Source organism: Galeopterus variegatus, unplaced genomic scaffold (genome assembly GCF_000696425.1).
Source record: "Galeopterus variegatus unplaced genomic scaffold, G_variegatus-3.0.2 Scaffold1149, whole genome shotgun sequence".
NCBI lineage: Eukaryota > Metazoa > Chordata > Mammalia > Dermoptera > Cynocephalidae > Galeopterus > Galeopterus variegatus.
This window is the reverse complement of record NW_007727260.1, coordinates 221406-235809: the sequence shown is the minus strand read 5'-3', so window position 1 is coordinate 235809 and position 14404 is coordinate 221406. Positions and strand designations below refer to the sequence as shown.

Genomic DNA, 14404 nt, shown 5'->3' with positions numbered 1-14404 from the left:
AAAACGTAATATACGTTTTTGAACCTAGTGATCTGTGGAAATTAGGATATTGTTTAGAGCCTTTAATCTACCTAATTTTTAGTTTATTTTTTCTAGTTTCCCTGAACAAAGATGTGGTAATCAAGGGCTGATAGAGGAAACACTTTAGAAATAACAGTGAGAAGTACTGGCTAACTTCAGAATTAGAGAAATTGAATAATAGGGCTGAATTACAGCATAGTAGAATAAACTATGTTCTTATTAAGAAAGGATATGTTACATTCATTGTCCTTTATAAAGGTCAAGACCTAGATCCTAAAATTGGAAAAGTTTCTCCTCAAATAGCTAAAATAGATTTGATAGTAGGTTAAGCTCTCTGAAATAGGCAGAAGATTTGGAACGCTTTCTTAAAATGCTGTGTCACTTCATTAATTTCTAAATCTTTAATTATATAAAAATGTGATACTAAGCCTATTTTAAAATCTTAAATACCCAGAATATCAATTAAATTTTTTATGGCAAACATGAAAAACTTAAGCAAAAAAGAAATATACTGGAATGATATGGGGGAGCTTTAAAGGATCAACAAATCCTTGAAAAAAAACAAACAAACAAATGTTCACTGTTTCAGTTAGGCCAAAGGAATTATTTTTCTATAAATTATAATGTTTCTGGGTGAGGATATTAAATTTTCTTGAGTCTTTATGCCTAAGAGCATTTGCTGCATTGCATAGTTTCTGGTTTTAATTGCTCAGACAATCTACAACCCAATGCAGTGTTTTCTCTCAGTGTTTGAATATTGCAAAAGTATCTAGGAATAAAGACATTCTCCTATAAAGAATACCATTAGTCACATCTAAGAAAATTAAAAATGAATTCAATAATATCTAATATATGCGGAATTTAACATCACCCATATATTTACCAAATGTTTTTTGTAGCCCAGGACCTAATAATTCACTCATTACATTTGCTTTTGTTTCATTTGTCTCTTTTCATCTAGAACAATCCTCTTGCCCTTGTTTGTTTTTCATGACTTTTTTTTTAAATCCAGGGCAGTTGTCTTATAGAATGTATCACATTCTATATTTGTGTAATTATTCCTTCATGCTTAGATTTAGGTTAGACAACTTTTGGCAGGAATACTTCATGCTTCTTATTACGTCCCATGAGGATGTATACGGTGCCAGCTTGTACCACTACTGGTTAAACTGACTTTGGTCACTTAGTTAAGATTGTGACTTCCTCATCTGTCCATTGTGAAGGTACATTTCCCCCTTTGTAATTAATAAGTAATTTGTGGATGACACTTAAGTTGTGTGGCTGTCCTTTCTCTAGCAACCTTCCATCAAGTGGTTTGAGCATCATCAATAATGTATCATTTATTACTGCAACTTTTAATTAAAAGTTTCTAAAAAGTTCATTTTTTTTTTCCTTTTTGTCTTTTTTACTGACCGGTAACAGGATCGCAACCCTCGGTGTCGCGCCCGTACCGGGGACTGGCAACGGGATCGCAACCATCCGTGTTGCGCCCGCACCGCACTCAGCCAGTGAGCGGGAACCAGTCTCCACATGGGATCCGAACCCTCGGTGGGAGCGCCACCACGCTCCCAAGCGGCACACTCTCCAGTGCGCCACCGGGCCGGCCCTAAAAAGTTCAATTTTTAAATAGACATTTCTGAGTAGGTATTAAAGAGAGGGTGCTAGTAGTTGTTGAAAAATCCTGTAATTTTACTGTTTAGTTGGCAGATTGGTTATTTATATTTGGCATGAAAGAGCTTTGCTTTGATCCCTCACACCTACCGTCACCACTCATATTAATCTTTTACTGTTTGCAGAAATAATACAATTGTTTGTTTCTTTAGAGAACTTGATTGTTTTATTTATTTATTTATTTATTTTTGTCTTTTTTTTGTCTTTTTTCATGACCGGCAACGTATCGCAACCCTCAGTGTTGTGCCCGTACCGGACCAGGACCGGCTACGGGATCGCAACCCTCGGTGTTGCCCCCACTCCTCGCTCAGCCAGTGAGCGGCCGGTCTGTATGTGGGATCCGAACCCTTGGCGGGAGCGCCGCCGCGCTTCCCAAGCAGCGCACTGTAGCAGTGCGCCACCGGGCCGGCCCGAACTTGATTGTTTTAAAGCATATTAATGAAGAGTAATATGGTCAGTGCTGCACTGTCCAATAGAAATATAGTACAAGCCAAATATGTAATTTAGAATTTTCTAGATACCACACTAGAAAAGTAAAAAGCAGGTGGAATTAATTTCAATATATATTTTATTTAGATGAATATATCCAGAGTATTTTAACATGTAATCAGTATAAAAATTTTTAATGAGATACTTTACATTCTTTTGTGTGTGTGTGTGCTGTCTTCTAAACTTTGTGTGTATTTTATACTACTTAAAGCAAATCTTAATTTAGATTAACTGCATTTCAAATTCTCAATAGCCACATTTCACATATTGCTATCCATATTGGATAGTGCAGATCTACTGTTTACAGTCTTGGGCACAGGGGAACCATACTAACTTGGTTCACATCTTGCCTTCTCTACCAGCTAACTTGATGACTTTGGGCAAATTATTTACTGTCTTTGTGGCTTAGTTTTCTCATTTTAAAATGGGGATAATATTAATTCTTTTCACTAGGGATGTAGGATTGAAAGGATTAATACAGGTGAAGCACTACAACAGTGCCTGGCACATAATAAATATTCAATAAATGTTAACTATTGCTATTATGCCTTTAGACTTTGTCTCACAAATCCCATTGTCTTAGAAATGTCCTTGTCGGGCCGGCCTGGTGGTGCACTGGAGAGTGCGCCGCTTGGGAGCTTGGCGGCACTCCCGCCGAGGGTTCGGATCCCATGTGGAGACCGGTTCCCGCTCACTGGCTGAGCGCGGTGTGGACGCAACACCGAGGGTTGCGATCCTGTTACCGGTCAGTAAAAAAGAGACAAAAAGGAAGAAAAAAAAGAAATGTCCTTGTATTTTGTTAGGGAAGCTAGTACTAGATCTTGGTTCTCTTGACTTCTGTTTTATGTCTTGCCGTTTTTGTCCTCAGTCCCTTGCTTTACAAACTCATCTGTGGTGACTTTATAAACCAATAAGATGAACTAGATTTTCCAGTTTTAATTTCAAGTGTTCTTTTCTCTTGTTACCATATTCATTGAAATGAATGGGAAAACCCAACACCTCTGCAAATGGCAATGAGTTAATGAAAGANTGTCTTTTTTTTGTCTTTTTTCATGACCGGCAACGTATCGCAACCCTCAGTGTTGTGCCCGTACCGGACCAGGACCGGCTACGGGATCGCAACCCTCGGTGTTGCCCCCACTCCTCGCTCAGCCAGTGAGCGGCCGGTCTGTATGTGGGATCCGAACCCTTGGCGGGAGCGCCGCCGCGCTTCCCAAGCAGCGCACTGTAGCAGTGCGCCACCGGGCCGGCCCGAACTTGATTGTTTTAAAGCATATTAATGAAGAGTAATATGGTCAGTGCTGCACTGTCCAATAGAAATATAGTACAAGCCAAATATGTAATTTAGAATTTTCTAGATACCACACTAGAAAAGTAAAAAGCAGGTGGAATTAATTTCAATATATATTTTATTTAGATGAATATATCCAGAGTATTTTAACATGTAATCAGTATAAAAATTTTTAATGAGATACTTTACATTCTTTTGTGTGTGTGTGTGCTGTCTTCTAAACTTTGTGTGTATTTTATACTACTTAAAGCAAATCTTAATTTAGATTAACTGCATTTCAAATTCTCAATAGCCACATTTCACATATTGCTATCCATATTGGATAGTGCAGATCTACTGTTTACAGTCTTGGGCACAGGGGAACCATACTAACTTGGTTCACATCTTGCCTTCTCTACCAGCTAACTTGATGACTTTGGGCAAATTATTTACTGTCTTTGTGGCTTAGTTTTCTCATTTTAAAATGGGGATAATATTAATTCTTTTCACTAGGGATGTAGGATTGAAAGGATTAATACAGGTGAAGCACTACAACAGTGCCTGGCACATAATAAATATTCAATAAATGTTAACTATTGCTATTATGCCTTTAGACTTTGTCTCACAAATCCCATTGTCTTAGAAATGTCCTTGTCGGGCCGGCCTGGTGGTGCACTGGAGAGTGCGCCGCTTGGGAGCTTGGCGGCACTCCCGCCGAGGGTTCGGATCCCATGTGGAGACCGGTTCCCGCTCACTGGCTGAGCGCGGTGTGGACGCAACACCGAGGGTTGCGATCCTGTTACCGGTCAGTAAAAAAGAGACAAAAAGGAAGAAAAAAAAGAAATGTCCTTGTATTTTGTTAGGGAAGCTAGTACTAGATCTTGGTTCTCTTGACTTCTGTTTTATGTCTTGCCGTTTTTGTCCTCAGTCCCTTGCTTTACAAACTCATCTGTGGTGACTTTATAAACCAATAAGATGAACTAGATTTTCCAGACAGTTTTAATTTCAAGTGTTCTTTTCTCTTGTTACCGTATTCATTGAAATGAATGGGAAAACCCAACACCTCTGCAAATGGCAATGAGTTAATGAAAGATTTTAATTTCAAGTGTTCTTTTCTCTTGTTACCATATTCATTGAAATGAATGGGAAAACCCAACACCTCTGCAAATGGCAATGAGTTAATGAAAGATTTATCATTATGATTGAAAAAAAGCAGAAAAGATCACAAAAGATTGATATGTTACAGTATACTGGATTGTTGCCTTTCTCTTTGTAAAACAAATACCTCTCTCCCAAAAAAGCCCCAAAAATAATTGTAGCAGTAAGGTAAAATGGATTAGCATACGAAGTAAAGGGATCTTGAATATTCATAAGTGTAGTTCTATTCAGTTCAGAGTAATTTAGAATGTGTTCCATGGGCCGAGCCCGTGGCGCACTCGGGAGAGTGCGGCGCTGGGAGCGCAGCAGTGCTCCCGCCTGGGTTCAGATCCTATATAAGGATGACCGGTGCGCTCACTGGCGGAGTGCGGTGCCGCCGGTCTCAAAAAGGACAAAAACCAAAAAAGAATGTGTTCCAAATTAGTTGATGGTCCATTTTTATATTTGGTCAAAATAACTGCAGAAGATTCGGAAAAATTAGAGGACTATCCATTTTTGTATTAGGTTAAAATAACTGCAGAAAATTACAAAAGGGTGTTCCATTTAAAAATAATTTGACAATTTACTGTGATAAAACATTTTGGTAATTTTCAATACAAGTAAAGTATCATTGTCCATGGTAGAAAAATATGACATCATTTATATAGTAATGACATCATTTATATAGTAATATTAGTGGCTAGAAGACCACTAATATTAAAAAGTTGCTTATAAGATGTTTTTATGAAAATTCTATAATTAATGTGAAAGTTCTTACATTTTTTTCGTCTAGAAGAATGAAAAATAACCAATTCAAATTTCCTCCCATTTTGAGCTGAAGTAGAAATATTGCTAAGATTGTTGGTATGTTGACTGATGCTATTATTAATGTACTTTTTCTAAGAATTGTTTTGGAGAATTTCCAGATAACTGTTGAGAACATTGGTGGTATTGTTTGCAGGTTATCAAATTTCACCTGGTCTTCTTGCAGATCATGTGGAAGCTATATAAAATATTAACTTTATTTATGACACCTTAAAGAGTGATTTTAAAACATTTTTAGAAAGGACAGATTTTAAAACATCCGAATTTAAAATTTCTGAGACTGAGACTGATCTTAGAAAAAATAATGGAAGTTTGATGTTATGTAAAGTCACTAAAAATCACTAATGCTTTATTCCATCTTTGCTCAGCCACCTTTCCTACCAGTAGGATCCTGAAAAAGGGTAAAACAATGAACAAAAATCAAGGTGCAAATAGCAGTGGCAAACCAGGGGTCATTTTAATACTCTCTTATTGTGTAGCCTGCCTGCTAGTGGAAGTGATAGACCTCAAAAAAAAAAAAAAAAAAAAAAAAAACCCAACAGGCAGAAAGATAATTGCTGTGAAGAACACAGATAGGTCTTAGCTTATACTGAAGAGATAATTTTCTTATGATGAAGAACATTATACAGAACGCTACATTTGTAGGTGTATAAAAATGCTTGCTTATCCTTCTTCCCTGCATTTCTGCTACTATTAAACTTTGAACCCTTTTGGGCAACAGGATAGAAAGATTTCATTTTATTTCTGCCAGCATTCATATCATATGTTAATTTTTTACTCTGGGTATAATAAAATTTAGAATTATTACTAGCCACACAATTAAGGTGTGCCAGTGAGTGATATGGTTTGTTGATATTCGGGGGTGGAGTGGGAGAGGGTTTACAACTGAAGTTCCCTGTGGATATTTTCCTTTCACAAGATGGAATTCTATCAAGAAGTGTGAAGTATTCTATCAAAAAGTGACGAATAGTCTATCAAGAAGTGAGAGCTATTACATTAAGAAGTGAGAAATTTGCAGAGACTTGGGAATGTACAACATATCAGACAAGATCATTAAACCTCTTTCCAAATATTTGTCCAGTGACTCTGGCCATCATAAATGAAAATTAAGCAAACTTAAGTGGATGGGGGATCAGGATCCTGGTGAGAAGTATAGGACAGTTTTTATACAAAGTCAGCTAAGGAGTGAGTGTCTGATAATCCTACTGTGACAAAAAGCTTTTACAGAAAATGGTGGTGGATATTTTTTAAAATAATCCTCTGTTCTCAGCAAGGGATTGTTCACCACCAGCAACAAAAAGATTTTTGTTACTGAAGAAAAAAGATGACCAAAAGATACACAGCAATTCATATTAAGAAAAAAAAAAGTAGCAATATGGAAATACATGGAGTAAAAAGCATTCTCCCTACATGCTCTTCATCAGCAGTTCATTCCCACTGCTCTCCCCAGGAGAAAACACTGTTAACTGTTCAGTGTTTATTCTTCTAGACTTTCCCCTATGTATTTGCATTTAAACAGGGGCACACACACGTCTATACATATATCCATATATTTTAAAATGAGTGGGGCCATACTATATTATTTTGAAACTTAAATATTTTTAAAATTTAATGACATATATATCTTGACAATCTTTCAATCTTAGTATATGAATATACCCCAGATTTTCATAATGTTTCCCTCCTGTGCAGACTGTCTATGAATTTATTAATGAAAATAGCTTAATTTCTACTTAAACAATACTATTTTACATAAAATATTTAGATAATACCAAAGGTGAAAGAAAAAAAATAAAAATTCACTGAAATCCCTGAGATAGTCCTCACTTTGGTGATTTAAAAAAAAAAAATCCCCTTAGGTATTCACAAGTGTGAACCTACACCCACATCTACCACATATATATGTATAATATTTATAAGTGGATAATACATACAAGCTGATTTTTCTCATGAAGCTATTTTATATACGCCTGGTGATTTTTATCCCCCCACATCTTCTCCTACCCTTTCCCTCCCACTAACCAGTGGAAACAGCCTGTTAGGTACTTTCCTACCTTTCTCAATGCTCATATAATCATATACACATGAAATAACATAAATTACATTTGGCTGCATTATTCATTTTTCACAGAAATTATTCTAGATCAGCTGAAACAGCTCCCTCATTTTTTGCTGGATAACATTCTAAGGCAGGGATCAGCAGACTACAGTCAATGGATCAAATCCATCCGGCTGCCTATTTTTGTAAATAAAGTTTTATTGGAACACAGCCTCACCCTTTTTTTCTTTTGAGTGGTTTAAACTTTTAAATTCTTTATCTGTTATATGTGACACAATTCCACCCCCGCAGTCCATTGTTTGTCTATTGCTGCAGTATTTTGCCATAAAAAGTTGTTTTATTAAAAAAATACAATGCATGTCTATCTTTTCTTTTCTAGCTTTGAGGCTTCCTATTTTGATTTAAAAGATCGCACAACTCCAGGGTTATCCTTGTATTTCCCTAAAATTTCTTCTAAGATCTTTATTACTTACATTTTTTTCATAGGTCTGGAATGCATTTTTGTATACATATTGAGTAGCATTGTAGTACAGTGAGTAAGATCACAGAATCTGGTTCTCTTATTTACTACCTGAGTGACCTTAGACAAGTTACTTACCATTTCTGTGCTTCAGTTTCCTTTCTAAAACAGGAATGATACTAGTTCCTATCTTATAAGATAGTGGAGAAGCTTCAATGAGTGGTTAATATATAGAAAATATTTAGAACAGTGTCTGGTACATAGAAGTGCATAAGTGATCATTATTATTACGTGTTGTGGGGTAAGTATCTCATTTTTTCCCCAGATGGATAACCAGTTGTCCTAGTAACATTTATTGAGTAGTCCATCCTTTCCCCTAGTTGATTTATAGTGTCATCTCTATTGTGTATTAAGTTTCTAAATATGCATAAGCCCTGTCTGAGGACTGTGTAGCCTGTTTTTATCCCCCGCTCAAGAGCCACAGTGGCTTAATAATTATGTAGCTTTACAGATACTAATAACTGATGAGTGGAGTCCCTTTACTTTGTTCTACAAAATTATTTATCTTCTTGGCTTTGTTTTACTCTTCTCTATAACTTTTTAAAAACTTGTCTGAATTTACAGAAACCCTGTGTATTATTAAGTCTTAGCTTGGAAGAGAGTGATACTAATTGGCTAGTATTGAATGGAACATGTGGTCTCTTTAATACTTTGACCAGTGGAAATTTTTAGAAGTTGTCTGGTTATATAAAGATTGATACCATCCTCTGCGCTAAGTGGGTACTGGGAATATGGTGAATTAAACACAGTGTAGAAAGATAGATCTTAAGCATACAGTTCCCAAGCTGTACTACCCCAAGGCATCTCAGAGAACTCCCAGGAGTTTTTCAGACTTTTTAGGGAAACACAGTGACATCTATTGGACACTGTGTGAACTTCTAGCTCAAGATCATAGTTTCAGCATTTTGCTTGTGCTCCCTTCATCTCATTGCTATGATTATCTTTGTAAATTTGGGATTTGTTGGTTGCTATAGTAAAAAGCAAGTACTGTGCAAAAATCAGTGTGGGACAGGAAATGTAGGGGGTAGTATCCAATCTAATTCCTAAGTTTGAGTATTTGTGCGATGCCCAATAGGTGCACACAACCCATAATAATTAATTGTGGTTATTTTAACATGAAATAAAAATATAATTTTTTTCAGTTTGTATATTATGTTTTCAAAAGGGCATTAACTTATTAGAACATAAATCCTTATTCATTTGTTTGAACCTATTAATAAATGGGACCGTTAGGTATTTCTTTTGGCCTAGGGAAGTTGTGAAAAAAATTACTGAGAAAATAAGGGCACCAGGAGCCAAGAAAATTTGGGAGTATATTTATCTTGACCCACAAATTATTATAAATATTTAAAGATTAAGAACATTTAAAGTGCCTGTAGGTAGAGTATATGCCATGCTTGAATAAAATAGGGTGAACTACTCTTGCCTGGGTACCAGAGACAGATAACATTTCTGAGCAAGTGTTCTTTAAGCTGATCTTGAAGGAAGATCAGGAGGTGACTGGAGATGGGTGGCAGTGGGAATGGCTTGTGCAAAGAGGGCAGAAGCTGTGAGGGACTGGGAGGAGAGAGATGGTGGGTAAGGGGGTAGCTGGAGATGGGCAGAGGCTAGCTCACACAGTGTTGACCTGGAAGCTCACTTTTAAGGAGTTTCTTTAGGTTTTTATGAAAAAGGCAGCAGCAAGCCTTTGAGGGGTTCTAAGGGAAGGGAGGATATCTTAGATTACTGCCCTCCTACTGAGGGAGTAAAATACAAAATGATATACATAAATATTTAAGTAATGCTGTATTCTAAGAAATACAGAGAGAATTTTTTTTTTGTAAAATTTTGAAGTGCTTTGATTTTTCAAAGGCTTTTGTAAACTTTCCTATGAGTATAATTTTTTTAAAAGTTTTTGAATATGTATGCTTTTTTTTTAACTGAATATGGGTATAGATTTTTTTAAATGAAATAAAATCAAAAGCAAGACAATGTTAAACTGTTAAACATTTAAATTGGTGTAATTTTTTTGATTTTTCTTAAAATGGCAAAAATTTTGTCCTATTTAACTGAATATGGGTATAGATTTTTTTAAATGAAATAAAATCAAAAGCAAGACAATGTTAAACTGTAAAACATTTAAATTGGTGTAATTTTTTTGATTTTTCTTAAAATGGCAAAAATTTTGTCCTATTTTTAAATAAAATGTACTTGTTTTATTAATATCTGTAATAAAATATTTTAAATTGTTACTTTGCATATTTTGACTACCAATCTAATAAGACATTTGTCTTTTGAGTTCCTGAGTTGTTTAAATTCAGGTGATATGATAAAGATTTAATGCATAATACAGGAAAGTTATAAAAGTAATTTCTCTTAGGTTAGCTATTGTTTCGTACCTTTCTTTTGTTTATAGTTTGACTTATTTTACTCAGTTTCAGTAAATTAATGCAATATGGAAATTTTAATCGTAATAAATTAACTGCATGTTACTTTTGAAAAATTTCTAAGCTTATTTTCAAGAGTTTTAAAACTTGAAAGGTGAATTTCATAGTCATCAAATAGGGATGGAGACCTGAAACTTTCTAACACCCCCTTGTGGTGTTTGGGAAAAGGTAATTAGTCTGATTGGAATTGAATTTGCTTATCATTTGAGTGTTGGAAAACTTTTAAAACAATTGAATACTTTATCCTTTCTTCTGCTAATGTGTTTCATATTTATTTGGAGCCAGTCATTGTCATTCATTATATAATGTAGAATTAGTGTCATCTTAAATTCATAATGTAAATAAATTATAAATAAAGAGCTGTGTAGACATATTTGAAGAACAATTTTAGTTTCATTTGTTGAACAAGGCTTCTCTGATTGTTTTTGTGAAGAAACCTGTTTACAATTGAGTAGTTTACAAGGGATTTGATTAGTAATTTTCCAGAAGAAAAGAGGTAAAGCTTTAAGTTGGAAAGCTTTCTCTGGCTGAGAATATAAGGTTTATAGAAAATGTGTTCTTTAAATTTTGTTCTTCCTGTGTTCAAAGAACTGGTCAGGGACTTAAAAATTAAGCAGATCCCTTTTGTGCTCTTTATATCAGAATGAATTCTAGATGAAGATTAAATGTAGAAAACGAAACCACAAAAGTAATAGAACAAAACAAGGCTGAAGATTTTTATAATATTGGGATAAAGACGACCTAAGTGTAACAGATTTAATTTTATGTAGTTTAAAATTTATTTTTCTTATAACAAAAATCGTAGTCAAGTGGAAAAAAGAAGATTTGCAAAACATTGTAGCTATACCCAAAGATTGCTTTTTAAGTAAATAGGACGAGTAATCCACTGGAAAAATGTACAAAATGTATGTAGTGAATTTATAAAAGGAATATAAAGCCAGTAAACAAAAAGATACCTTATTAACAAAGAATCATTTCAATTTTCTGCCTCCTTTATATTCTGTGGAAAATTTCAATTTGAATATGGTAATTTTAAGTATCTATAAGTCCCATTGTACGGTTTGAAATAAAACTTTTGCTAGGTATTCATAACATCTAACAAGGTTTACTTATCTCAGGTAGAAAGGTTTTTTTCCCTAATGTTCTTCTTAATGGGTCCAATTTTGGCTTCCTAGTATAAGTAAATTTTATTTATTAGACATTCATAGTGAGATGACTATATTTATGTATCATATCCAAAGAGCATAATCTTTTTCTTTTCTTTTTGGTAGCTGGTATGGGGATCCAAACCCTTGACCTTGGTAATAATCATTTAGGAATAATTTTTGGACATGTTGTATTTTCATACACAAATAGAAGAAAGTTATGCTTAATTCTGTTGTTTTTATTCTTGTAGGAGCCAGCGTTCGAACATTCACTCCATTTTATTTTCTGGTGGAGCCAGTGGATACGCTCTCAGTTAGAGGCTCTTCCGTTATATTAAACTGTTCAGCATATTCTGAGCCTTCTCCAAAAATTGAATGGAAAAAAGACGGAACTTTTTTAAACTTAGTATCAGATGATCGACGCCAGCTTCTCCCAGATGGATCTTTATTTATCAGCAATGTGGTGCATTCCAAACACAATAAGCCTGATGAAGGTTATTATCAGTGTGTGGCCACTGTTGAGAGTCTTGGAACTATTGTCAGTAGAACAGCCAAGCTCACAGTAGCAGGTAAGTTTTGTTAAGTGATTTATTTGCATTTTAAATTTTTTTTATAAAGGATAAATCTTGATAAAAGTAGTACTATCCTAGAGTTTTTATGTAATTGTTAAAAACAAATATTTAACAGATATCTATTGTACATATACTATGTGTATGGGACTATGCTAAGTTTTGCTCAGTGCTGTAAGGAGTAAACTATAGTACTTTTCCACTTGTCTGATGGCTTCAAGTTACTATCAGAAGTACTCAGCTGTTCTTTTTTTCTTTTTAATTTGCAAATGGCACAGGAAATTGTATAAGAAAATCGAGCCCCTTGGTGGCTAAATTTTATCTTACCCAATATAACTATTTTGTATGGTTTTGTAAAACTTGGAATAAAGCCAGAATCCTGGTTTCTTTATACTTTAACCAAGGAAATTACATTTAATTAGATTAACTATTTAAAAATCTGTAGAGTATATATATTAAGGTGGAGAGCAGAAAGTCAGAAAGAGAGGAGCATTCACTCCCTTTCAGAGTATCCTTATTTGAAGAACGATGGTAAGTTTAAGAAAAATTAAGGATGTAGAAGAGTAACATCTGGTTCCTAAATAAGTCATGTGTGTTTTGTAGTCAACAGTGGCATTGTTGAGATAGTGTTTTCTTCATTTGAGTACCAGATGAAGTAGTTTGCTGAAGGGTCATAAAAATGATATTATCTTCTAATTCCTATATTTACTGTCACCTTGGAGAAATGCTGACATGAGGGAACAGAAGGAATCTCACTGAGATGGAAGTCTCGCATCCAATTCCCACTCCAGGGTAGTGGTTTCCCATCTCATGCTCCCTCATGCTCATCTATCCAGAGCACGGTAGATCTTCTCTTTGGGGCCAAATACTCAAAGTTGAATTTGGGTATGACATAAAGCCACTGTAATTATTCCTCAATCACAGATTGAGGATGGAAAAATAAAAGAAGAAGAAAAAAAAGTGGTCCTTTTGGCAATATTGCTTTTCTTTTTCTTTTCTTTTTTGGCCGGTAAAGGGATCGCAACCCTTGGCTCGATGTCGTCTGTACCACACTCAGCCAGTGAGCTCACCGGCTATCCCTATATGGGATCCGAACCCGTGGCTTTGGCACTATCAGCGCCACTCTCTCCCGAGTGAGCCACGGGGCCTGCCCATTCTTTTTCTTTTTCTTAAAATCTGTTTGCCAGGTTTTCTCCAACATGTTTAATAAATTATTGTAATGACTTTTTCTGCTGTGTCATTTAGGTCATCTTCTGTTTATCATTTATGCTCTTAAATACCTCTTATCTGGGCTTTATCCGTGACTTCTTACTCTTAGCTGTCTCCCACATTCCATCACCAAATCCAGTGAATTCTGCTTCCTACTTTCTCCTCTCATCTTCCTCCACCACCTTCTAACTGTTTATCTGCCGCCTCATTTTTCCCCTCCTCCAATCCAGTCTCCACAGTGTGGTCAGAGCACTCCTTTCCTTTGGGTTGTTCTCCAGTAACACTGTCAAGTTGATATCTACACTCTTTAATAGCAGTCCTCAAAATTCCTTTTCTGAGCTGCCCCCACTTCTCCGGCCTCATTTCTTAACATTCCACCCTGACTTTGCCCCTGCCCCCCTCCGCCTATCACCACCCTCATCTCCTTTACCACAGTTTAAGCACTGGCAGGCAGTATTGAGTGTTTGGAGTTCCCTTTCACATTTATTGTCTGCCTTCTGGCCTTTGCTCATGGCTTCCTCGCTGCCTATTAATTCTGTCCTGCTCCATCTTTTCCTCCACTGGGTATTCCCGTCCTTCCTCTTAGCTTTCACATCCTTCAGGAAGCATTTTTTCCACCTGGTATCTAAGTAAGCAGGCAGTTTTAATACAAGGTGATACATTCTATGGTGACTGCAGACAGATTTCTATAGGAGAGTTATTTAACCCACTCTTGGCCTGGGTATCAGGAAGTCGTATCTAAGCTATGGGATAAATAGATGTTCTTTTAAATAGTTGCATAGTATCCATTGTATAGACATACTGTGATTTATTTAAAGATTTCCTTTTTGATGAACAATTACATGGATTAAAATTGTTGGATATTATAGGCAATACTGTTGTGAACTACCATTTGCAAATCTTTATTTCTGTAGAATAGATTACTAGAATTGGAATTGCTGGATCATATGGTACACATTTCTTTTTTTTTTTTTAAATAAAAGATGACCGGTAAGGGGATCGTAACCCTTGGCTTGGTGTTGTCAGCACCAAGCTCAGCCAGTGAGCGAACCGGCCATCCCTA

The 14404-nt window shown here is 35.6% G+C and overlaps 1 protein-coding gene across 1 annotated transcript in view; it reads left to right on the top strand.

Annotated features, from left to right (window-relative positions):
• Positions 1-9514: 9514 nt before the first annotated feature.
• NEO1 (neogenin 1) overlaps positions 9515-14404 on the top strand; it is a 170299-nt gene continuing 165409 nt past the window's right edge. The window contains exons 1-2 of the mRNA XM_008575170.1: positions 9515-9566; positions 11815-12132. Of these exons, the coding sequence (XP_008573392.1) occupies positions 9515-9566; positions 11815-12132 (370 nt within the window). The remainder of the gene's footprint in view (positions 9567-11814; positions 12133-14404) is intronic.